Here is a 27686-nt window from a genome sequence, read left to right on the forward strand (position 1 = left end):
TGCTGAGAACTGAAGTTTGAAGGTAATCTCCTTTAAATCTGTCTTAGTTTCTCTGAAATGGTCACATGCTTTTCTTTTGGGTGAATCAGAAACACTATAAATTTATTCCATTGATAACAGTGAGAAAAATCTAGAATAAACTAGAAACACCTGCAAAACTCCCCACTAATCTTGAACATACCTTCTCATTCACCCCTGTTAATCTTTCCATCCTTTTCACATCCTTATATTGGAAAGGCACTGCGAGTTATATAAGGCTGCTAATTTAAGTAAGTCTTTTAGTAAGTCTGGCTGCCTATTGGGACAAGTTATGAGCAAAAGCTAGGCAGTTACCCAAACTGAGATTAACACTGATGAAAGCTGCTGGAGCAGACATTTAAATAAACAATTCTTTAACAGGAATTAAAGCATTAACTTGAAGAATAGCAGCATATCTATAACAAAGTGCATAGAAAAAAAAATCATAGAATGCAGAGCTCAGATTGGTTTCTTGCACACTCAAAGTATTTTGGACACTCGCAGCAATTTGTGAGTTAGTCTGTAGTTCACGAGATAACAAATTGCAACCAAGCCATAAAATCTGCTTTGGGCTGTTAAGCCTGGGTAGTCGCTGCACAGTCATCTGGTAGACATTAGAGCCAAGACATCAAACTCACTTGGGCTTGACGCTAACACAGACGCAAAGCTGGAAGCCTAAAACAAACCTGACAGCACCTAATTCTGATTTAAATCTAAACTTGTGGAGTAGTTTGGATTAAGTCTTTCCCCATTAGGCAAATATGCCATCCGTTGCCTGTGGAGCAGGTAGGACTGTAGCAGTGTTTCACTCGAGGATACTTTCGGCATATTTTTCTGTGACTGCTTTGGACCACAAATGTGTAAGGCACAGAAAGCATACCCCGATGATAACGCCTGAAATATGTGGAATTCCTGTCTGTTTCTATTTAATATTATTTCCATTGTTCAAACAGGGAGTAACAGCAGCATGCGTGCAGTAAGGACAGCGCCACACAATCTGTTTCCCATTTAGAGCTGTGGCTAAAGATGTCAAATATGGTGGACAGTAAACAACGGTTTCTGTCAACAGAGTGGTTAATCTTAGGCCAAAGCCTCTGGCTTGACTGTTAGTGATACAACCATTTAATTTTTTATCAAACATCAAAGAAAAAGACGAAGGCAGAGAGAAGCTGTGGGACCATGGGAGTCAGAGGGCAGGGAGGAGTAAACAAAGGGAAAAAAAACTATAATTGTGCCAAAGTCAGACATCTTAATTCTCTGTCTGTCCAAAGTCTTTCCTGAAGTTGGCCTTATCATCCTTTCTGGACTTTCTAGCAAGATTTTGTGTACTGTATTTTTTGTTTGTTATCGTTCAATCTATTAGACAAAAAAAGGAAAAAAATCAACCAAGTTTGTGTGAAGAGAAAGAACTTCATAATAAAATTATACAGAATTTCATTCATACTGATCCCCTCTCACTTTCTGTGAATCACGTCGTACTAAACCAGCAAACACACCTACAGGAGTACAATACAGGATTATACATCCAAGGGCAACAGGGCCAGTTGCTATGCCTTTTGACAGTCCAGGGGCTTGTACAAGTAATATCACCACAGCACAAAGGACAGGAACTTAATTCACATGTAAATATAAGGAAATGGCAAGAATATGTTTTTTACATTTACATAATTGGGTGATCTAATATGCCAGTCTGTGGAGGGGTAGTGAAGAACACAATTTCCTAATTAAATAAGTGTTCCATCATCTGTAGTTAAAGGAAAGTCTATGTATTTGGCTTAGAGCATCAATATTTCTTGGCTTGTAAGAAAGGGTCTAACTGAGCCACTCTGGAAAAACTGAGGTCACCATCTGCCATTCCACTTCAACCCGTTATGCACACATTGTGGGTTCAGTGTTGTCAGGTAAGTTGTTGTGGATGTCAGAAGCTGCAATCCAGCTGAAAACTAGAGTATTTGTTTAAGCAGGCATTTTAACTTCAGTTACGGCTTACCTTTGTATCCGAGGACAGCCACCGCTATAGTGAGCAGGGCACAGAGCACATAGAGGAGTGCGATGGCTGCCCTTAATGCCCAGTCATTTTTGCACTTGGTGCACTCTGTACCCTCCTGAATTCCTGTAACACACAACAGGGTCTGTGTCACAAACCAGTGAACAGTGTACAGCACTGTCTATTTATAGTTTATATATTTTATTCCGGGACAGTTGGCATGGGACACCCATAATGTCGTTGTACATTTACAATAATAATAAAGTGCTATTCTATTCTATTCTATTCTAGGTTGGCTGTAAGCAAGAAGAATAAAATTGCAGTAGTAACCCATACACGCTCCAGCTGAAGAAGGAAGTTCATAAAAACATCCCAAATGTTTTCATATAAAAAGTGAAACCACATGGATTCTTTCTTTTTTACGTCATCACTAAGTTTAGACCTGCGTGTCTGTGGTGGCACACGCTGTGCTTTTCTCCAGTTGAGTATCAATTGAAAACATTTGGCCCCATTAACTGGCAAGAAAACTCACTATGAAACTTTGAAAACACTGCACATGTGTTATCCATATGACTGAGGAACCAATACAAAACACTACTATTCCCCTTCTGTGTCATTGGCAACTAACCTAGAACACTGGGACAGTGAGATTTTTGGTCATTCATGTCGCAGACGTTTACTTCTGCTTCCTAAAAATCCCCAACACTAAGTGATTTAATGCTAAACATTGTAGGCAGGTTGGGTGCTTGACTTTACTCGAATTGACAAAGTAGCATTTAGTAAGCAGAGATACAAGACAGCTGCCGTGAATTCACAACAGGCCAAAAAGCTCTAAATGGAAGAGCTAAGAACTTCAGGTTATCAGGTTATTTAGGAAAGGAGAATTTATGGAAAATTGTCACACATTCCCGATTTGGATGTTTGCAAACAAAATGTGAAAATCGTGCAATATCACCATCTGCCGTTACAAACAAATCACAGCAGCAGTGTGGATGCAGGGCTTACAGTTCAAACTTTAGTTATAACTAACATCAGGGTTTATTTATAACTTTGCTTCTTTGCCTGGATGCTCATGTTTCTCTAGTATAATATCATACCATTATCATAACTCATCAATACAACTTAAGCTGTAACAAACTATTATTTAAAAGATGTTGTTAAAAGGTGTCCTGTACATAAGATTCATAAAATGTCATATTGCTATAGATAATCATAAAACAAAGTGGGTCTTCCATTTACTTTCAACATTGGTTCTATTATTTATAAAAACAGTGCACTCACTTAAGCAACTGCTGTGATCACTGAACACAGTGACACTGCTGAAAGATAAGACTGACTGGGGAAGAAAGTGCAGCTATCATACAGACTGTAAGCAAGCTAAATGTTTGGAGAGACTGGCTATCGCTTAATTTGAAGGACAAAGGAAGCAGCGGTATGGATAAAGGTCTTAGAGTTCAAACTTCAGGTAGCCAACATCAGGGTTTGTTTACAACCACTCTAATGTCCTGGCTGCTCATCTTTCTTTAGTTATCATTATCGGAACTCATTACTAAAACGCAAACTGTAATAAATTTTTTTTATTTTATTTAAATCTGAAATACATTGAAATGGGTTAAAGAACCTCACAGAGCACAACAGCAATCTTCAAGGCTGTTGACCATGAATAATAACAGTAATAAGGAGAGAATTGTTTATAGAAACATGTTATACCCACCATGGTCACAGAATACAGTCAGAAAATTTAATCCAAAAGATAACTTGTACAGTTGAGTATATCTATGCTTTAAAGTCAGGGGTAGGCTGGGACCACCAAAGGGGCAGTGAGGGTTTGTCCTTTCTGCTTTGGACCCAGACATCTGTACAAACATCATGTCTGACAAACTAAAGGGGGGGGGGGGGGACGGACGGACCACCATGGAGCTAGACATGGATATGCCGGCCACTGTTGTCCTTATGTGTACCGACAGCCCCATGTGAGTGAATGTGGAGAGCTCCATCAGAGAATCCCCCACTGTCCCTGAACACACGCTGTTTAAAGTACAGCATCACACCATGTAAACATGCAGCTGAACATCTGCAGGTTCTAGGTTGAAAGCAAGGTAAGTGTAAGGTGATGAATTTCACATACGTTTTTGCATCAATAACTTTTCTCCTGGCCGGATTTCTCCCACAGAAATAGGAAAAAAAATGTGTCTGTGACTTTAAAATGTTAAACAAAGACAAAAAAAAGAGTGTTTTAATTGTTGTGGCAGAAAAATAATTGTGGTGTTTTTTTTGCAGACTTTTTAGTATCTACACTTAGCATAACAAGAATTTAGCACATACTGTGTATAACCTGGGTTAAAAACCATAACTGCCATGTTCTTCCCCACAGCGACGCTTAGACTGAACTAACATGGAAATTCATTCTGGGCAGAGCAGCTGATGACTTGTTCCAGGGCTGTAACATTTTCCCACTGCTTGTCACTGCCGGGTTTTTTTTTCTAACCTCCAAGAGATTTTGCATAAACAACAATTTTGTGTGATGTGGTCCACACTAACACTTCCAAGGTAGCTAAAAGATTCTTTTACAGAGAATCAAGAAGTAAAATAAACCTACGTTGTTTCTATAACCATTCATCAGACATTTTTGATTGTTTTGACACAGTTTTGTTTTGACCTTGAAATGTGCTAAGGTGAACAAGTGAAAGGTAGTCAGAATCTCTGACATTACACTTATACTGTCCATTTTAATGATGTCAATCAAAGTACATTACAACAAAGTTTGATAATTAAATTTACCATATGGAGTATTTTAAGAAAAAAAAAAAGCTCACTCAAGTCCTCTCTTTATGTACATGCAGACAGCAAATCTACTTCTGTACCTCATTAGTCAGCACATGCATTTTGTTTTATATTCACAGGACCACTGTGACTGAAACATAAATATGATGACATATGTCATGAGTTGACTTAAAAGGGACTGTTACACCAAAGGCCTGGTGCAGAATGCCGAGAACCGTTGAGGCATGGTGAGAGCTGAGAAGCAGGAGAGCAGCCAGATTCCTCATCAGCAACCTGGACTTGAGCCAAATAATCCCCACAAGGCAAATAAATGTCATAAAATGCTACAAAGAGCAGAGGTATAGTGGAGGATACTGCAACTTACATTTTATTGATGTCAAATGAAAACCTTGTGCTTCCAGTCTGTTTTTTGTGATTTGTCCTTTTGAATGAAGACAAAAAGAAATATATTTCTAGAAAAATGCAAGACTACTTGTGTCTTATCTGGAGAACAAGAGCTAGCAGTGTTGCTCTACAAGGATGGCACTGCTTTGTGTCTGTAGCTCAGGAAGCATGGATGAGCAGGGAACGTGCTGCAGATATTGAAAAATTCAGCATTTTAGAATTGCAGCTGCTGGTATAAACATTGCTAACATGAGTATTAAGCTCTACACGTCCCCATAGAGTATTTCTCTGCAGGATTGACTGCAGTTTTTTATATTGAATACTAAAATGAATGCTAAGCCATCAGATTATTTAGACAGATCCTGTGGGTCCTGTAGTATGCAGGATGGCGTCTCTATGCATCGAGCTTTTTCTAATGTATTTTGTTCCCTTTTGGAGATCTGGGATATGGAGAGTATGGAGCCTGGGTCATTGTTCCGAACTGTTGTCTCCCCTGTTGTGGGATACTGCTGCCATTTCAGAGTCCTATCGCTGTCAGCGTGGATGAGAGGCTTGGTCAAAGTAGCATCTGCATGAATGCCAGAATCCAAGGTTTCCCAGCATATCGTGTCATTGTAATGATAAGATCAGTGATGTTAAATTGACCTGTGAGTGCTTTTAAAGTTGTCGGTGATACTTAGGAGAAGTTATGCTCTGTTATGAGTCAGTTTTATCTTTGGCAAATCCTTTATTGTTGCCATGAAAGTAGAAGAAAGACAGAGGATGAGGATTAGGAGACAGAGGGAAAAACAGACAGTGAAAGATGAAGCATTCCACTGTGGTGTCTCTAAAACAGCTGTACTTCATCTGGACTCTAAGCCAGTCAAAGAAAAAAATTCCCCAGTTCCTTATACCTGACATTAGACTTGCTTGCAAGCCCTCCCTCCCTCCTGCGTAGCAGTGGAAATTTCCATAGCAACACAAAGAAAGCCTGTGCAGGTCAGAGCCTTATATACAGTAGCTGTGGATGGCTATCACATTAATTCTTTGATTTTCCCTTGTGTTTTGTATATAAGTGGAAAATGATGATAAGCCAAAACCCAGATTAGTCACACATAACTTTTCTTCCCCACCTGAATGGAGTCTGACACATTCTAATTCTGTCAATACAGCATGTTCACATTTCCTAAGGAAACGCAAATATTTTTCTTTTAAATGGTAAACCCCTGTGATATCTGTCTGTCTATAGCTGTAAACTGTAGATCTATAAACCGTCATAACTTTACTTAGATATATTTGTGGATCGAGTTCAAGTTTGTGATTTCCATAATCATTCTTGGACTTGTCTTTTTACAATCTGGTTTGGAAATTGCTTCAACAAACTGAGTAGATAAACAAAAAACACGCAGTTTATCAAACAAACATGTACCACAGTGGGCCAAGGAGGATGAAGCAATCCATTTAATAACTGCCGAGTTATTTCAGCACAGCGAGAAGAGGTGGATTGAATACATCAAAGCAAACGACACTTTTATCTTGCCGGTGGAGTTTGGGTTTAAAGAACTTGATTATGTTTCTCCTGATGCCATTTTTAGGACCATGTTAAAACAGTTAAACCCTGAGCAGGTTTTGCAAGTTGAACCGATGTCCTTACATCTCACTCCGGCTCCTGCAGCTAACAGTCGCCAACAGGAATGCTAATAAGTAAGCACTACGCCACAGGGGAAGCTACCACTGAGACAAATTACCTAGACATTAGGCACCTTGAACTACCGAGCTAGCTTAGCCAGCCTGCTGGGCTCTCTCTCTCTCTCTCATGTTAGAGATGGCACGTTACCACTTTTTTTATGTCCGATACCGATATCATAAATTTGTATATCTGCCGATACCGATATAAATCCGATATAGCGTATTTTATAATCAATAAAATGTTGTTTTTTTTTAAATATCTTGCTACATTTTGTATAAGTTCATAATCAAGTTTAAAAAAATAAAACAAATCTACCCCCCCCCCCCCCCCCCCCACCAGACTGGCCACCCCAGGTGCCACCCCGAAGCTAAAACAATAAAATTAAATCAAATATCAAATGTACGATTATGTTTTCACAGTGAAGCTCAGATATTCGAATGTAAGTGAATGCAGCCTCGGCTTCTGCACTATGAGCATCACGTTAGCAAAGGAAGGAGAAAGACGGCATGGCAGAAAACAATTTTTCGGTGAAAGAAAATGAGGAGAGAATAAATGTCCCGGTAAGTAATATTAAGTTTGTTGAGTTTTGTAAACTTCTGTGAAATTAGAATACCAAGGAAAAAATAACACTTAGAGAATTATTGCAACCGTCTAATATTTCAGACAGTAGGCTACTGGGGGGAGCTAGCATAAGTCGTAGCCTATTTTAGCTAAATGTTTGCTAGCATAGCATGAGTCATAAGATATAATCCAAGTCTAACATTGCTTTATGGAGCTGCAGATTTGGTTGCAGGTTAACATAGCTGGACTGGCTATCAGGCATACCGGGCATTTACCCGGTGGGCTGATGACTTATTTATTCTTTTTTTTTTTGTAACGGCATGAACAATGAGAGGTGGTGGATTGGCCAGATGCTGGCCGATGTATAAAAATAACTCAGTTGTTTGGTGGTGGCTATGGCGGAGCTTCCACAGAGGTCAGCAGGTGGATGAGGGAAGGGGAGGCAGGAGGAGGAGAGGCCCGAGGCGGCCGCCAGTCCGAGTTTCAGGTGAACTGAACTTCAGGTAAGAACTTATGACCTGCAGTCTATCTGGGTCAGATATAAAACAAATTTAGGTGGAGTTTATTTTCGTTGTGCTGACTTTTTACAGTCAGTTACACTAACTCTACTGCGTACTAGCTAGCATGACGGAGTTACTATACAGCTGGGTGGGTGCTATGATGTTACTGATAGTGAACTTTGTTTTATTCATAAGGTTAGTTAGTAGAGTTGCCAACTGCTCCTTAAAAAATGGAATGGTCCCTCATTCAGAGAAAATATTACGCGTTTCATATTGAGCTGTAAGGAACGCAGTTTGTTCCAGACTTAAGCTAAAATGGAAAAAGACACAAAGCTGGATTTATTCTGCGTCTTCACGCTGTCAGCTGCCTCTTCTTCTCTCATTCTCTCTCCTCCTTCTCCCGTTGCTACTTCAATCATGAAACTGATCGATGATCAGCTGATCGGCTTTTCCCTCTTGTTTATTTATCGTCCACTTTGCGCCAGAAAAAGGAAACCAGCGGATGTCGTGCTAAACAACAGCAGCACATTTAAGCTTGATCAGCTGTTGTTAGAATTTATTTAATATTAATTTCTAGTATCAGCTGATGTTTGCTGGAGCCACAGCTGTAAAGCTGCTGGTCATGATGTCGGTTTGGATATGTGGTGAGAGGGAAACATGAAGATGAAACCAGGAGATGTCCTTACTGAATCATCAGAGCTGAACAGGTGATGGAGAAACAAGTTTACCTTTTAGGTGACATGAATGAGTTGAAGGGAAGTTATGAACTGTTTCTGAGAGACAAACAACAACAGGATCCTTTTCTAAGTAGCTGACAGCTGGTAACTGTGCAGGGGTGGATCCAGGAAAGTTTTGCCAGGGGCCCAGGTAGGGCATTAACAGGGAGAGGGGGGCACAAATAAATACTTTTCTTTCTTATTCTCATTTAAAATATCTAGCTTTCATTAAATAATTATCTGAATCTTGCGAACAAAGTTTTTATCTGACGTAAAATGTATAGAAATCATACATACTGTCATGAATCGCTGTGCGGCAGGCAGGAGTTGGACCCAAAATGCAAGACTCACAGACTCAGGGGATGAACTCAAAAATCACAGCTTTATTTGCTGGTAGGACAAACTAAACTACAAACTAAGAACTCACAGAGAGACACAGGGCGATCCACACAGCATGAGGGACAACACGACACTGACTCAGAGAAACACAGGGTTTAAATACACTGGGAAGTAACGAGGGGAATGAGACACAGAAGGAGGGCACAGCTGGGAGAAATCAGGACTGACGAGACAAGCAAAGCAGGACGCATTCACATAAGACACGGACCATCAAAGTAAAACAGGAAGTTTCACACAGAGACGCGAACTTGACACAGTGGAGACAGCAACTAAGAAACACAGAGACATAAACCATAAGGCAGAGGTCTAAGAACCAAAATACACAGAGGGAAATACTCAGCTTGGAACACAAGAGACTAGACTAGAGGGAGTAACAAAAGACCAACCATGAGAACATAATGCACAATGCAGGGTGACAGAAAACAAGAAACTCAAACATGCAAAGACACACAATTACACAGAACAGAGGGGACACAGAGAGACATGAAGGGCAAGGGATCAAAACTAGAAGCCATAGAATAAATCACACACAAGTACAATAATACAAAAATCACAAAGAACTAAAAACGCTGGGTCAGGAGACCCAGGACCGTGACACATATACCAACAAGACAGTGTACATCACTGTCACAACAGCATTTGTTTTCATTCAAAGGCTTCATGGCTTTAATACCTGGTGGGCCGGTCTTTAGTCAAAATGCCCAGGCCGATTTTTTGTCCCAGTCCAGCCCAGCAGGTTAATACTGGCAGTGTCACCATGCCAGCTGACTGTATTTCATCATCAGCCAGTGTTCTTTATACATCAGTATTACAAAAGTTTATCATAAGGCAGCATAGAAAGTATTTACTTGCTTTCAGGTTTTATTCAAATGTTAGTCTTTTCATTTGTTTCCCCACTTTTTTCCTGTTTCAAAATCAAACACCAGTTTGTGAGAAGATTATCTTCTTTTTTTAATAGGCAGATAAAGTTTTGCATTGGCTAATTTGCCAATTGTATGTTAAAAATGTTTGTATTTTAATATTCAAAAATGTTTTTGCCCAAAACATATGTGCACTATATGTCAGTAAAAATACTATGCAAATATTGCTGTCCTTGAATGCTGAATAAACACTGACAAAGCACTGATTGTATCTCTTGTACTTTATCAACGCAGTATCTAAAAAGTTTGCACCGTAGTGGTTAAAATCTCATTCTAATAAGAGTTAAAAGTGCATTCGGTTATTAGGTTTATAGGGTTATTGAATTATGGTTGGTAGAATTTTTTTTTTAACATTATCTATGCCCCTACCTGGCCCCCCCAACAAAAATTTTCTAGACACGCCACTGCAGCTACGTAGAAAAGGATCCTGGTGTAGAAAATAATATTAAATAAATTCTAACAACTGCTTATCAAGCTTAACCATTCTGTTGTTTATCCGCTGCTTTCTTCTTTCTGGCGCAAAGTGAGCAGTTTTATTTAACTTTACAGTGTCATAAATCCGCTGACAGGTTTATAACACTTTAAATTGAGCCCCAGGTTCTCTCTAGCACATCTGGGCCTTGTTACAGTGGAGCCAAATCAAAGGATGCATGCAAACATTTGATACATCATTCCTTGACATGCCAAGCAAGTGGCTAAGTTCTAAACTTTGCTTTCAGTGGACTATGTTGAGTGTTTTTATAAGAAACCTTCCCACTGGTATTCACTTCCTTTTCATGATGAGTAAGGAGTTAAGAGTGTTACAGTTAGGAGAGATCTGTATGTTGTTAAATAACATATAGAGCAGCGGTCCCCAACCCCCGGGCCTCGGACCGGTACCGGTCCGTGAGTCGTTTGGTACCGGGCCGCGAGAGTTGAGGCTCAGGTGTGAAATGTATAGTTTTCAGGGTTTTTATCAGTTTTCAGCGTTATTTTGTTATCGTTTTTATCGTTTACTCGGTTTTCCTTGGTCTTTTCACGTGTGTTATGAATAAATTTTCTTTTTTTCGGTACCGGTACTAGTTTTATTTTGTTGTATTTATCCGCGACACCTTAAAGGCCGGTCCGTGAAAATATTGTCGGGCATAAACCGGTCCGTGGCGCAAAAAAGGTTGGGGATCGCTGGGGTAGAGGACTGCATGTCTGAACAGGATAACATGCCCATGTTTTACACACATACACACACACACACTGGTTAAAGCTGAAAAAACTGTATATTGTACTCACAAGGCTTTGGCCAAAGACAATAATACAAACACTCCACTGGGATATACAATGTGGACGGGTGACTCAAACACATCCGCTCTTCAGAATGCCATCAACCTTTGTCTTACACAACAGAGGCCTCCTCATTCTAGTTTCAATTTTAGCTAGTGAGATTTAATGGTGAAAATATAACAAATCCAAGTATTACTTACAGATGTTTAATATCATGTTTTCATATCTTGAACGTGTAATTGGGGGTATTTCATTTGACAAAAAAAGAATAAACAAAACATTAATCACCATCAATCCATCAATTACTATTATGACTAATTTTTCAGACTCTCTTGCTTGCTTGACTTATGCAACAACAACAAAAGAACAACACAATTTCATGCAAAATTATCTCCTTAATGAGTCTTTCCTAATGCCACCAGCTGCTTTATAAAAACAAACATTAATTTCTGCCTGCAACATTTGTTTACCTAAAAGCCCTTTGAGTACTTAGTTCCAGTAAGATTTCATAACAACACAGAGCGAGTAAAACAAAAAATTGGAGCTACTGAAGGAATTGTGCAAACTGTGAAAAGGAATAGAACTGAGCTTGTTTTTTAGGGGAAACTTTATGATGCATTTCTCATTTTGAGCACTCCTCTGTGTTTTTATTTCCAACTGGTAGAGGGAAAAAAAGAAAAAAAAAAAAAAACGGTTAGCTGGCCTATCAAAGACAATCGCAGATCCAAGATGGAGTTGATTAACCCCCAGCTTTGTCATTCCATCTGTGCTTGGTTAAAGAAAGACAGACTATGACAAATGGGTCATATATTGTAATCCTAAGACATACATTTAAGTGTGCATGTGTGCCTCGTAAACAAAGCTGGGCCACTGTATTGTTCATACTTTGTGTGGCTGTGACCAAAAAGCCTTTCTGTTCTAGTCAGCAGTTTCCATTTAAATCCAGGCCAATAGTGTATGATGGGATGAGGAGATATGTAGTTAGAGTCACATCTGCTGCCACAATATACAGTGGAAGAAATGCCAACTGCTGGCTGTGTTTTAAAATACAGGGTGTGAGGTAGGTCCACTACGAGCTGGCAAGCAGAGGCAGTGCTCACAGGCAGGGCTTTTTAACATAACTGGGAGTTAATATTACCGGGGACTGCTGTAAAGTGCAACTCAAACAGCACCTGCAACCACAGGCGCATGCAAGTATGTATTTTCATACACATAAAGTACTTGTAAACGTTTGATATCCCAGTTCCCCAGAAACCATTAATTACAATGAGAAAGATTTGCTGTTTTCTTGTGCAGAGGGGCACTAAACATAAATGTGAAAAGCTGTATATTTAGTACAGCCAGATAAAGTATTATTACACAAATAAACACAGACATTTTTGAAACTACATCACGAGTAAAGCTCTAAAGAGAGACACGTTAAATTCCAGGCAGTAGTCTATTAATGTATAAAAGACAAACTTTTCATCCTTTTTAGTTCTGGAACAGAATATTTTAAGCTTCTTCTTATTTTAAAACAGATATCCATCCATCCATTTTCTTACGTTTATCCAATTCAGAGTTACAGTTGGGTTGTCATAAGGGAAAAAAAAGGCAGGGTATACCTTCACAGGGATAACATAGGGAGAAAGACAACCATTCGCACTCACATTCACACCTACAGCCACATTAGTGTCACCAATTCACCTAATGTGCGTATTTTTGGACTGTGGGAGGAAGCTGAAGTACAGAGAGAACACGAAACATGAAAATCCCACAAAGAAAGGCCCCAGCCAGCCGGTAAAACAGGCATGCATGAATTTGAAAAACAAAACAAAACAAAAAAACAGAACAAAAACCCAAAAAGCAAAACATAGAGAACCCATAAACAATTTTTATTGGCCTGTGAGCAGTACAACAGACCCCCTGGTCTCTCCTGATCATGTTCCAGTGTTGGCATGTTGGAATGAGTTAATGTCAAGTTAAACAGTACCCTGGAAAAGTTAGACCACTTAGTATCAGTTCTTGATGAAAGTCAATGGAATTCAACCAATTATAATGGTCAGTAATTTCATTATAGTTGTTTTAAATTTGAACAGCAAATGATAGTGTATTAAACACACTAGTGGTGCATAAAGTCAAACCAACCTTTTAGCAGGTATAATTATCTCCAACAAATGAAGGTAAGTAGTGTGAAACACTTGTGGAAACATTTTGCTAAAATAGGCTACGACAAAAGCTTTGCGTTTAACCTGACATATAGCTAATTAAATCAAACAGGAACTTCTAGCGAATCATTTGAATCATCACACTCCATGTTTTTTCTGCAGCTTAATAATATACTAAAAATCTGAACAGTTTCAGGCAGGAACACAAAACTGAGCTAGGAAGCGATGTGTGAATTGGCAGGTTACCCATCTGCATCGTGTCGCCAGAACATTCTGTCTTTAGCAGTCCCTTGTTGGTTGTTTTTCAGCAAATCAGTCAGAGTGAAATCGAAACACAAGGCTTTCATGTGTTTTTATAGAGTGGAGGCTTGCGCCTTAGCTTCTGCTTTTGCAACAGAGTCAAAACATATTTGAGCAGCAGATAAAAGCAAAGCACCATTCAGACACGTAGCTGTTTATATATAATGAGCCAAATTTTGTCTCTCTAACAAGTATTTCCGCTTCTGACAGATTCCTTTGGCACTCTTGAGATAAAACAATGTTTTTTAGGTTGAAAAACAATTTCTTCAATAAGCATAATAAAAGGACCATATTAGCTAATCACATCATACGTGGGGTTAATGCTATTTTCAAATTCTTGCCAATTATATTACTCTATCTGCCAGAAAAGAAATAACATAAACAGCCACTCACTTTCAGCATCCCTGATGCAAACAATAAATTATGAAGGAACATTGAAAACTGGTTTTAATCACTTTGTCCCACAATAAAAATTCTTGCAAAAGCAAGAACAGCTTGCATGAACATAAAGTAATGTAAGATTCAAGTGCATACATTTGGCCTGTACTCAATGGTTTTGGTATAATTGAGCCCTCTAGCCCGCAGAAATCAGTTAGTGTTGAGTTGTTCTGTGTACTTTGAGGTGGCAGTACTTCATATATTCTGCCAATACATGAAACAAACAAACAAAAAAACAACAAGAATAAAAGAATTGACCATATCAGTGAGCCCCTCAACCTTTAATGTTCAAAGTGCTTCATTCACTAGATGCTATCAAAGCAAGCACCTTTTTTTAAACTTTGGAAACCTCCATGTACGAATGCGCCATATCTATAATCTCATTATGCCTCAAGAACCACGCAATTTTCCTATTACCAGGAAAGCATGCTGTGCCCGTTGGTAAAATGTGGATTGCATAAGTGTGATCAATATCAAACATTTCTTTAATTGTAACCATGTTACTCAGAGAAAATTGTTTTATGATGGCTCCCATAGTGGAGCCTCACGGAGAACTATCTGTGTCTTGGATGACATTCATGGAGTTCACTCACAAAGCCCCACGGATCTCAAACTCACCACAAGAACATGACCTCAATTAAACTGAGACATATTTTGTCAAGAAGGTTACGAATCTTTCATTGCGTTCTTGTTTCAGTCCAAACCTGCTACTCGCATTTTGACTTGAGCGCTGGTGTTAACTCCACACACCATCTGTGCAGCTGGATTTTTGTGTGGTCATGCCGGCTGGGTGGCCCAGCGTGGAAGCACTTACTGAATCAGCTACAATCATCACCCAGCCTGATGGTCATAACCCTAAGTCTGTCTGAGGTGGTGCTACACTCTATCCCATCGCCACAAAGCACTTTCTTTCAAGCTTCATCACCAAGTAGAGCCAATAAAACCACACAGCGTGGACTGAGCAGGCTGTCCAGCCAAGTCTGGCTTTACTTGTGGGGAAAGATGCTGACCACAGAGACGATGGTATCTAACTATTTGCTAAGCAGCTGCAGTTTTAATGTGATCCATATCAAAGTAGTTATTTAATGCAATATAGTTTTTAATCCGAGGATGCCAATACATTTCATTTCTCACTAGTCTGATCATTCAGACAGCTTTTACTGTATCTAATAAGATGTGGTATGTCGCCACAAAGACACAGAATAAAGAGCTCTCAATCACGACACATATGTCGTGGACTTTTTGATGGCTGATTAGGCAGTTTGAAAGTACAAAAACTAAACATCAGATTTTTTGATGTTTTTGTCACTGATGCAAAATAGCGCCATGAATTAATGAAGAAAATTTAAGATCTGATTTCACTGCATTCCTTCCCAGAAACAGTGCACCTATTACTCTGGTCCACATTTCACAGAAGTAAGTTAGCAGCTGCTATTTGTTTTATGTCAAATGCATCGAATTAAAAAAATGCGTGCAGTGTGTCACAGGGCCACAAAATTATTTCAGCTTTAATCACAAACATGATTTTGGCTTCCCACAATTAAATAAACATGATCTACTGATTTAAAAAACACAACTCGAACGTAAAGCTAATCTAACGCTATTGCTCCCTAAGCCACTGCCTGACCACATGCCTGCATCTGCCAATCTAAGCTGTTCCCTGTGCTGCAAAGTTTCTTGGATAAAGTTTGAATCAGTATCATTATCTTAAAAGACAACAGATAACAGACCATCAAAACAAAAATCAAATGTCTGGCACAGTTGAAGGCAAAGAGCTTGTTCCTAAAGGTTGCTTATCTATTGTTTGGAAATACTTCAAATTTAGGGAAAGTGATGTTAACTCAGAACGAATCATATGCAAAGATTGTTGTAGAGTGGCGCCTGCATTGCAAAGCTGCACAATTAACTTATTCAAACGCCTGCAAAATCACCATTAGCTGCAGTAGAATATACTGTAGGTCAAGAAATGGTTGCTAATGGGAATCACCCAACATTAAGTCAGTCTCAAAGGTGAGCCTGTACTGCACATTGGATACATCTATCCATTTTACAAAGACAAAATACTATCACATTCTATTTGGCCAAAAATATGTGTCCAATAAACATGGTGAGTAATGAAAGCTTTATTTTTCCACAGTGCCAACACCTACACTGTGTGCGAAACACACTGCAGTGGAGACAGAGAGGGATCTCACAGCTGTGAGGACCTGTTTTGTTTACATCAATCATGGAGGCAGAATAAATGGTCTGAAGTATATTCTGTTTCTTGGCGCTTGGGTAATGTGAACAAACACCTTGTTTTTACTTATAGTACTTACACTATTACTTAACATCTTACTGTTTCTTCAAGATGCACTGAATTTCGGTGTAAAGGGAGGACCAGTATTTTTTGGATGCAAAGATGTGTACATTAGGGGAAATATAGCACAGGCCAGATGTAAAAATTATGTTGAGTTGATGTGACAAAGCAATAAAAACATCTTTGTCACTGATATCAGTGAATAATCATGATAAAATATCCTGATCTCAGTCTTTTAAATCTTTCAAGTATTTGCATGCTTTGAAAGTTTCTTTTACACTTTAAGCCCCAGAAAGGAAATTAATTCAGTGAGTCAGTGTCTCCAAACTCCAAACTTGACTAATTCTAAACTATTCACTGACTCTGACTATTTGTAAGAAAATCTGATTTACAGGAGTGTGGGTGAAAAACACTGAACTATTGTACTGAACTACGTGTATTCAGTCCTGCATAGTAATGCTCAGGGTGACTGGGCGGTTCTGATTTTCCTTTGCAGCAGATGCACAGATGTGAATACACAAATGCATACTTGACACAGTCATTTAAAAGACATGAGAGCTGAGTGACTGGAAAAATTACATAACCTACTTTTCTGAATAAAATGTAGACATTCTAAGCCATCAAAATGAAAGTATTAAGGCATAAACAAGAAAAACACTTAGCTCTGTGCTGGACTGGGGCCAATGTAAGCATAGCCAGAGCAACAAGAGTCCCTGAGCCAGGTCTGCGAGTCAGACAGCGAGCAGCGAGGTGATTCACGGCAACGCAATGACAAACGCACAGTTTCAGTGAAGCTTTCTGCTGTTTTTCAAAGAGAGGAAGCAGATAAGTTTATGTTGGCCATCACTGGGGCCAGAAGACTTTCATTAAGTGTAACGCTGATGCTGAGACATATACACAAGTTCTTCATCCAGCCCGTCTGAGACTGTAGAGAGAAAATACAGTCAGATGCTTCCAATATTGTCCATGTTATTCTTAAGCCAGAACCTGCCATGAATGCAGAGTTTGACAAGCATCCATTATGTGAGAGAAGGTGACAGTCAGTTCCAGGGATCTCGTTAAAATTGACCAACATATCCCTTGGGGACGAAGGATGAGGTGGTTAGGCCAATTTCAGTCAAAAACAACTGTGGCTATATATAAAACTACTTACTGACAGAAACTCTGCTGCAACTCTAGAAGTATCATATTTTAAATTGGAGATCCCTTTTTCACTGACATTTTGAGTTATTGTGTTATTGAGTTTATATCTATGTGGCAATGTCTGTACTAAAGGAAGTCTGATATACTGTAAATAAGATGTAACTGGAGGCAGCTGGAACGTACTGTGATCTCCAAATTGCCTTAGTGGAGTTCAGACAGAATCACAACTCAATACAAATTCATATACACCATAAAACATCCAGCTGTGCATGGCTAAGACCTATTTTGGATACAAAGCAGTTTATATTAAGTTTGCACTCCTACTATCTGCGTACAAATGCTGGTTATGGAAAATTCTATTCACTCTATTCTCCTATGTTTATGTACAAGTGTATTCACAATCGTGCTCTGCATGAGGGTTCAACTGGGGACAGAAACAAAAGAATGGTTGAGATATGCTTAAGGTTTGGTTAGGCTAGTGGTTCAGGCTACACAACTAAAATTATGGCAGGGCTAAAAAAAAAAAATCTGTTGGTCTGTAAGAAATGACTAACTCTGCTACTGCAAGAAAGCCAGACGCACTGCAGTTCCACCCCACCTGGCTTTCACATCTGAACACCCTTTTCCACAAATTTGGAGTCAAACATTGAAGATGAAAGAATTTATGGTCAGCTGAATCTACTACTGCTTATACACTCAAGAGGCCCTCAGTTGGAAGCAGGGTGACGTCAAGAAAGGTTTATCTTTATGCAGAATGTGGAAAAAACAACGTGGCAACAACTTACGTGTACTATTCCTTAATGAATACAACATGCATGGGAACAGTGGCCTCTGACGCACATAATGACACACTAAAGTCACTCACAACCCAGAAAAAAGAATAAATAGATAAAGGGTTTTTTTTAGAGGAACCCTGTAGATTGAGACAAATGATGTGTGAATAACTACTGCACTGTTATTAGTGATAATGTGAGCATCAAAGACCAACGTTAGCGGATGTACCACAAACAAATCTGCATTTAATGTCTGGTTTACAGTAAATGATAACACAAATATCTAATCAGCCAATCACATGGCAGCCACTCAATGCATTTAGCCATGCAGACATGGTCAAGATGACCTGCTGAAGTTCAAACTGAGCATGGGGAACAAAGGTGAATTTACGTGACTCTGAACATGTCATGGCTGTTAGTGCCAGATGGGCTGTTTTGAGTATTTCAGAAACTGTTAATCTACTGGGAATTTTTCTCACAACAATCTCGAGGGTTTAGAAGGAATTGTTAAAAACAGGAGAAAATATCCAGTTCTCGAAGGAAATCAGCGTATAGGAATCTTACCGAAGACAGTTATTTCCTGTTTTTGCTTTTAAATTGTGTTACTGCTCCAGCATGTACCGTCCCCTTTAAAACACAGCTGGATCCTTAACTTCCTGTCTGACAGACGCCAAGTGGTCAGACTGGGCAGCATCACCTCATCCCCCATCACACTGAACACTGGTGCTCCACAGGGGTGTGTACACCTACGACTGCACGGCCACTAGCAACTCCAACATCATTGTGAAGTTTGCGGATGACATTACAGTGGTGGGTCTTATCACCAAAGGTGATGAGACGGCCTACAGGGAGGAGGTCAGCGCCCTGACCCACTGGTGTCAAGGCAACCATCTCACCCTCAACGTCGCAAAGACAAAGGAGTTGATAGTGGACTTCCAGAGGTGCAGAGAAGTACACACCCCCATCACCATTAATGGTGCTGCTGTGGAGAGAGTGAGCAGCTTCCGCTTCCTTGGTGTACATCTGGCTGAGGATCTTACGTGGTCAGTACACATAAACAAAACAGTGAAGAAGGCGCAACAGCGCCTCTTCTTTCTCAGGAGACTGAAAAGATTCGGCATGAGTCTTATATTTTGCTTGTTCTTATGTTATTGTATTTTTGCACACCTCTGTTGCTTGTGAAGCTCGCACACAAGAATTTCACTCACATGTACTGTAGCAGTGTACCTGCACATGTGATGTGACAATAAAAGTGATTTGATTTGATTTTATTTGACAAAACTCAAACAACGAGCTGACTGTGAAACTTGAGCAGCTTTTGCCAAATAAAAATGCCGTGTCCGATATTTGGGAACACTTTTGGTACAACATCAAATGAAAAGAAGAAAACAATTGATCACATAGTGGTGATTTTGACTTGAGTTCATATTTCTCAGCCCCAAACCAAGGAAGGCAGAAGAGCATCCCCGAACACTCAACACATTGAACCTTAAGCAGATACGCTACTCCAGAAGAAGACCACACCGGATGCCACTCCTGAGAGAACAGGAAACTGAGACTACAGTTCCCATTCCCAATTTGTGCTCACCAAAACTGCATAATTAACTGGTCTAAAGAGCCTAAATTTTTCTTGCAACATTTTAAATAAAGAACATGAGAGCATGGATCCATCCTTCCTTGTATTTATGGTTTAACCCCCCGGAGATAGTATAATCCTGGAGATGGTGTAATACTGTCACAGATTTTTTTGGCACACTTTGGGGCAATGCTTACATGCAACAGTCTAACTCTATCCCTTTATGACCACAGTGTACCCATCCTCTCTTGGCTGCTTCAAGCAGAATTACGTGCTATGTCAAAAAGCTCAAATCATCTCAAATTGGCTTCTTGAACATGTCAATGAGTTCATTGTACTCAAATGGCCTCCCTACTCACCACATCTGAATCCAATAGAGCATCTTTGAGATGTGGTGGAATGTGAGATTTGCCTCATGTAAATCTGCAGCAACTGTGTGATGCTATCATATCATTGCGGATCAAAATCTCTGAGGAATGTTTCCAGCACCTTGTTAAATCTAATCTCCTTGGGTCTGTTCAGCTGCCCTGCGACTGTCCCTCTTTGATGCTCTGAACAGAAGCCCTTCTGGCATGCTTTACCCTGGCCCCCACAGACAAGTCCATTCCTGCCAGACTATCACTGGTCAATCCAGGATTAACTTATCTTCTCTTGACTGTGTGTATGGTCAAACAGAACAAACCAGCAGTTGTGCGTGTGTGTGTGTGTGTGTGTGTGTGTGTGTGTGTGTGAGAGAGAGAGAGAGAGAGAGTTTTTTGGGGGGGGTTGTCCTTCATTGTTTCTATTTTAGTTACCTAGTTTCTTAAGTTTGTTTTTTTCTGTTTGCAGTCATATTCATATTTTCACTCTGTTTCCTCCCAAGACTCCTGGTCTTTATTGAAAACACCAGAAAGTGTTTTTTCATTACGACAACGGAACATAAAGTGCATGCATGCGTGTTCTGGAAGTGGGGTGCAAGTAACAAGGAGGCATTTAGAAAGCATTCTTTTCTTGTAATAAACTCTGCATAAATTAAAACCACTTGTTCCCAAAAATAAGTCAAGCAAAGAACGTGACTCATCAGCTCCAAAAAGAAAAAAGAAAAAAAAGAAACAAAAAACAAAAAAACCAACAACCCAAAAACAAAACAATGGAAAAATGTTTCCCTGTGGAATTAGTCAAAAATAAATGCAGATTACAAACTGCAAAAACAACCACTGGGCACTGAGTGATGCTAAGATAAAGGAAGCATTTTAAAATAAAATAAAAAATAGATTTTTCCACTTCCCTCTTCCCTCTCTCTCCTTTGGCATTTTGCTGACACAGCACAGGCCAGACCTGAAACCCACACTCCACCTCTGTCTCATTTTCTTTTTTGGAGTACGGGCCGGCAATGAATAAACCTCCAGTATGGACACAGGAAGCAGCTCAGCAACTTCTCAGGTTTGGACGTACTCTCAGTGGGAAAACAGACCACTTGTGAAAAGTAAATGTCAGAATGAGTCAACACCATCTTTCCTGTCATTAAAAGAAGACATAGGAGACGCAGGGCAACATACCATTTTTTGCTAATGTATAAGTGTAGGAGACAAGTTAAAGGTACAGTTTAACATTTTGTGTTGGAGAAAATCCCTGAAATGCAGGGTGGATGTATAAACTATGCAGGCTACATGTTTTTCTAAGCTTCCCGTCTTCATGGCTTCTAGCTCCCTGTTTTATGCAAAGACGTGAGCGCAATATCAATCTGCTCATAGTATGTGACTGTTTATATCGAAACATCAAACTACATCTTGAGTGGACAAACAAGAAATGCTGATGCTTCCCTATAAGACTGAGGACTTAAATGACTAGTTTTAGTATGAAAAATATAGAAATGACGTGCCGAGTGAATATGTTTTGAAGGTCTGAGAAAACATGAAACAAATTTCTCCCTGCCAATCAAAATCTAATATTGCTGGGGAAGGCGAGATTGTGTTTCTTGTACAGAATCTATGCCAAAGAGCAGTTTTGATAGGTTTCAAGTCCAGCAGCTACTTGAAAAAATACAATTTTGGTATACAACTTCCCTTATCGCTTATGTGATCCCATGCAGCTGTTTAGAAACCAGAGGTCAAACAGCTCAGTAAAAAGTGCAGATGGTCTGAATAAATAATGGGCAACATAATTATTGTCTGAATGACACAAAAACACATTCATAGCAACAACGATGTTTGGTTTGGAAGCAAAGAAATGCATACTGCCCTATTTTTGTAAGAAGAGTTGGATCAGCACATGCATTTATGTGTAACGCACATACAGTAATAGACAGCCTAGAAAATAAACAAAAGCTACTTGCAAAAATAAACAACATTTGGAACGTCTTGTACATGAGATACATTGTTATCCAAAATGCTGCAACAAGAGTACAAACAGGAACCAGGAAGAGAGAACATATTTCTCCTACATTAGTTTCTCTTCCTGATTAAAACCAGAACTAAATTTAAAATGATTCTTTCCATATAAAAAGTCCTGAATAATCAAGCTTCATCATATCTTAGAGACCTCATATTCTCCCAATACATCACTTCATTCTCAGACTGCAGGCTTACTTGTGGTTCTTAGAGCTTCCAAGAGAAGAACAGGAGGCAGAGCCTTCAGCTTTAAGGGCCCTTCCCCCATCGAACAAGCTCTCAGTTTGGATTCAGGACAAAGACACCCTCTCTAGTTTTAAGACTGGACTTAAGCCTTTCCTTTTTGATTAAACTTATAGTCGAGGCTGGATCAGGTGATCCTGAGCCATTACCTAACTATGCTGTTATAGGCTCAGGCTGTTTGGGGACTTCCTATAATTAACTGAGCTCTTCCTCTTCACTCACCTATTTTCACCAATAATGCAATTACAAGCTAATATTGTGTGTCACTGACTTGTCTTCTTTCTCCCAAAGTTCTCCCTATGCTGTCCTTTTTCTCTTCTCCTTCCAAACTGTCATGTTAGACAGCTTCCCCCACACAGAAGTCTAGCTGTGCTGTAGGTCTCTTCCTGTTAAAAGGGAGTTCTTTCTTCCCACTGTCACTAAATGCTTGCTTGTAGAGTTGTTTCTCTCTAATTGTAGGTTCTTTACCTAAAATTAGAAGACTGTTCCTGCAAATTGGATCTCTACACATAAAATTTAAACTGACTTTAACTTATTTAAGGTAGGTATTTCACCCACTGCATTTAGGCTGCATAAACACTAAGGACTCTGTAACACTCAAATATTAAAGGGATAAAATTTGATCTGTTTTTATTGGGCATTTATGGGAATTGCAGGAAACTGCATTCCATTTAAGCACCACACATGGTGTCTGAAAAGTAAAGCCAGTACAGAAATGTCTGAAATGTACATTTTTCATCCAACAATGGGTACCTCCTCTGTAAAAGAAAATCTTATGTAGTGTTTGTGGACTCTCAGATCCACTTTACATATCAGAAATCTTTCCTGTTGCCTACAGATTCTGCACATGTCACAAGCCAATGGCTGATATCAATATAGCCATACATCTAGGATGTTAACAACATCTGTTTTGAGGTATATATATATATATTACCTGATGAGTGGGTAAGGCAACAAACCTGTCTGCTAAAGACCCAAATAGACCCAAGAAGAGATCCAGTGGGAGGCAGTTTTTATGTTTTATATAGCTCAGGGTTTAACAGAAGTGCACATGTGCTGATAAAACTGCAAAGTTATCAGCTAGTCAGGAACACCCAGGATATTGTGGTTTCTCGTTCCACTGTAATCCTTTTCTATTATAACAAAGAAATAAAATAAAAATGAAAGCTACAGCCAAAAATAAGTACCTTTCTCAGAAATGAGTTGCAGTCTGCATTTAACCTCAAGGATTATTGCAGATGGGCTACAGCCAAGACACACACACAAAAAAAGTGTGCAAAATCACTGATGTGTCATAAGAAATATGAACCAGTTAAGGTGGTCACAGCAGATGGTTCCAGAAGTCACTTTATACTTACCAAACCTTTTATAACCAAAGGACTGCACCTCCTCCTCATCAGCAAAGTCGTCTGGAAGGAGAACAGCAAAAGGGATAAAATTTAATGGAAAGTAAACAAAAAGAAACCAAAAACCAATACAATGTTAAATTCAGTCAGACAGAAATAAAGAGATGTCAGCTTGAATATACTGTAAACTGTGCCTGTTGATGAAGAGATTGAAACATTACTGAAACCCTAAGCAAACAAGTAAGATTAGCTTTTGTTTTCTACACAAATTACAGTTTAATAAAGAACAGACTTCTCCAGTCAATTTAAATCAAAATATTCCTTTGTAGAGGATATTTAAAACCATGTCTCTCTCAAAGATTACTGTAAGAAAATCATATAGGAAATGTATATTTGTTGCCCACTGAATCTGCCCTTGACATTTTAAAAAAATTGTCCAAAATTTGTCCAACTGAGATCGCTTAAGTCAGACTATCAACATGTCCAACCTTGACAGGATTGAACCCCCAAAACCACTGTGTGGGATTATTCTCCCATGTCTGTGGGAACAACTCTAACCCATGAAAAGAAAGAAACAGAACATATCCCAATAATCTTATGACAAAAACCCTTTTTCATCTATATAACCTTAAAAGGGGCAATAGATGTCTGAAGACTAGAGCAGTGACTCTTTTCTATCAGTGCTTCTTCAGCTGGAAACGGGAGAAGTAAGAAATATGTGATGGGAAGCTGCCTCTTTCCAAGGTCTAGTACTGAAATAAATGAATCTGACCTTTTAGCAGACTCCATGGACAGAGAGCAGATGGAGCTAAGAGGTGACCAGAACAATCTAAAGTGTTGTAAAACATACTAAACCAATCTTACAATTTGTGTTTCCCTATCCCTACACCCCCAACAACCTCTTTCCTGTTTATGTTTCCAAGTAACATGAAAACATCCCATTACAATAGTTGTATCAGTGTAAGTCTGGAGCTGCTGAAAAGTCGTTTTGGGGAAATGGAATTTTACCCGAAGGGCTGACCTGAAAAAAGCACAAGTCAAAGTGAGTGTTATTTGGATTTGGCGATGCGTACTGCTGCATGGGGCCAGGATACTTAAGAAAGATTGTTTAACATTCCAGAAGCGGATACTACTGAGACTAATAGTTACATAATACTGAGAGGACACAATTTGTCTATTTTGGAAGGTTAGGCCATCTGTCTCTCTGATATAAACAAAGTCCTGCATGGAAAAGAAAGTTTAAAATATATAACAATGATAATAATAATAATAATAATATAAGATTTTTCAGACCGTTACTGATATTTACTGATTTAGAACTCTGATATATATGTTGGCTGATATTTTTTTTCTACCAGACAGATGAAACATTGCCAGATTTCAATAACATTTGTTATATATAGATATTTATGAGTCCTTACTAAGATAATACAAAGAAAAATAATGTGCTTTATTGTCACAGCAAGTGGTGGATTACTTGTTTCTGCGCCGCCTGACTTTGCTTGGATCAGCTAGCATTCCAAAAGTGTTGACAACAAAAAAGTTGCATTAATAATCATAACACAATTGAAGAGTGTTTCTTCAATCTCTTCTTTAAATGCTGATACCAGTATACTGAAAAACAGCTAATATCGCCCAATATATTGGCCCCATCAACATCAGTATCTTAAAACTTGAATCCTACAGCAGTCCAGTGCCTCTTTGTGTTTGCCTTCTATAAGTATCTATTTGCCTTTAATTATCTTCTGTATTAAGACGTCCCTTCACATTTATATTCAAATTTTAAATGAAAGCAGTAACAATACATACAGATAAACAGTGTAAATATATACTGATATTTATTCTGTTAAAATCTCTGCTTGTATTAGCAATGTGCAGTATCTGTAAAGCACAACCACTTTAAAGAAATAATTAAACTTCTTTTCTTTTCTACTTTTTCATTCAAGATTAAATTTTTTAAAAAAATTACACTTCCATGTCTGTATATCTATATAAAAATAAGCAGTAGGATTCAGTAGAGTGGAGTTCCTTAAGGCTCTGTGCTGGGGCCTATTCTGTTTTTGATGTACATTCTTCCTTTAGGCCAGATAATACAGCAGTTTCTTGATGTTTCTTATCATCTTTTGCTGATGATATTCTGCTATACTGCTCATTTAAGCCTTCTGAAGGTCACAAACTCTCCAAGGTCTCCAAATTTATGTTTTATTCTTGGTCAAGCTTTTTCCTTGGAGTGACACTTAAAATGGATAGTAAGAACCTGTTTTTGTGATTTGAGAAACATCTCAAAACTTAGATTAATTGAGTCAACAAGTGAACCTGAGATGATAATTCATGCTTTTGTCTCTACAAGACTGGACTACTGTAATCGTCTGTTTACTTGTCTAAACAAGAAAGGGCCAAGAATCAAAACCTTCTAGTGGTCCCCCACACCCGTTTCAGAACTCGAGAGGAGCCTTCCAAGCTGTTGCGCCCAGATTGCAGAATGCACTTCCTCTATTTCTACAGAGTATGGACTCTGTAGAGTCTGATCCTAGCAAGTATTTACCTGCCTTAACAATGGATTTTATATGATTTGCGTTTTTATTTTGTTTTTGCATTGAGGTTATGCAGTGCCATAATTTCTGAATTCTTTAATTTGATGGTCAGGCCATAAATCATTCCCCTTCCATTATTATTATTATTATCATTATTATTATTATTATTATATTTGTTTTTCTAAAATCAGGAATATCAGAAATTGAAAGTATAAGGGCAATGTCTGTCATTCTGCTGGGCGGAAATAATGTGAAATCCCAGAGATGATCAAAAATGTGGTCAAAATGTGAAGCTCTCTAAGAGAGACCACAAGATGGCAGTAACCAGTGTTTGTTATTTGTAAGAGGGAAACAGCTTACTGACCTATAAAGCTTGGACCTCAGAGACTGACATGGAGGAGCTTAATTTAGTCCAAAACACCAGGGCAATACATGAGAATCGCATCTGGGAAATCTTTATCTAAACCTTGATTTAAAACAACACGTTCTCCCTCCCGAGGCTGTCACACACTGCACCATGATTCATTTTTTTCCTCAGTTTTGAAAAGTTCTCCTAACACGGGTTAGTGTTTGATGTGCAGCAGTGGACAGATGCAAAACAATCCCAAACAGAGTGCCTTAATTGATTCCAGATGTTAGACGCCAGTTGTAGCCTACGCATTCCTCATGCCCCAGACTGAGAGAGAGAGAGAGCGCGCGCAGAAAAGTGTGACAAAAAAGCGCGAGAGGAATGTGGGGTAAATAGAAAGTAGACCGAAGTTTGCTATTTAGATATTTTCCATCATTTTAAAACTTTTTTCCCCAGACTGAGCTTACCTTTCATTGTGGTTTACAGGACTCTACCGTTGTGAAGCTGCTGTTTGAAGTCACATCCACAGCATCGCAGTGGCATTTGCCCGAAACCTCCCGTTATGCGCCAAGGCACCTTGAATCCGTGGGCTTTCCCGGTTTCCTTAGCGTGTTGATAGGTTATTAAAAAGAATAATAATAACAATAATAAGATTTCAAAGCTCCATCCGCAGCTCTTTAAGCTAGACCTCCTTCAGCGCAGGTAACTTTAGTGCTGCATAAAAAAGGACGCACTTTGCTAAAAATAAGAAATGGAAGAAGAAGTTCTAAAAAAGCAGGGAGGAAAAATGTAAAATAGTTATGTGGTTGTTGGAAGGGATGCTGAGTTTGAGGGTGTATCCGAGTCATGAGCGCTCCAGTCACACCCGCAAGAGTAACAGGAGAAACTCCAAAGTGAAGGAATCCATACGTGAGAGGAAGTGGCTGCTTGGAGAAACCACGTGTTCCTCACATCTGTGCAGAGGGTGTTTGCAC

General features: G+C 39.1%; 1 protein-coding gene across 2 annotated transcripts in view; it reads right to left on the reverse strand.

The window, feature by feature from the left end:
• Positions 1-27633, reverse strand: part of colec12 (collectin sub-family member 12) — a 46931-nt gene extending 19298 nt beyond the window's left edge. The window contains exons 1-3 of one of the 2 annotated variants that reach the window (XM_040017911.1): positions 27180-27633; positions 23842-23892; positions 2009-2131 (exon numbers count right to left, since the gene is read on the reverse strand). In XM_040017911.1, coding sequence (XP_039873845.1) covers positions 2009-2131; positions 23842-23892; positions 27180-27186 — 181 coding nt within the window. In that variant the 5' untranslated portion in view covers positions 27187-27633. The remainder of the gene's footprint in view (positions 1-2008; positions 2132-23841; positions 23893-27179) is intronic. The other variant, XM_040017902.1, reaches the window with a different exon arrangement.
• Positions 27634-27686: the final 53 nt, after the last annotated feature.

This window comes from Simochromis diagramma, unplaced genomic scaffold (assembly GCF_900408965.1).
Source record: "Simochromis diagramma unplaced genomic scaffold, fSimDia1.1 OVJJ01000205.1, whole genome shotgun sequence".
NCBI classification, from domain to species: domain Eukaryota; kingdom Metazoa; phylum Chordata; class Actinopteri; order Cichliformes; family Cichlidae; genus Simochromis; species Simochromis diagramma.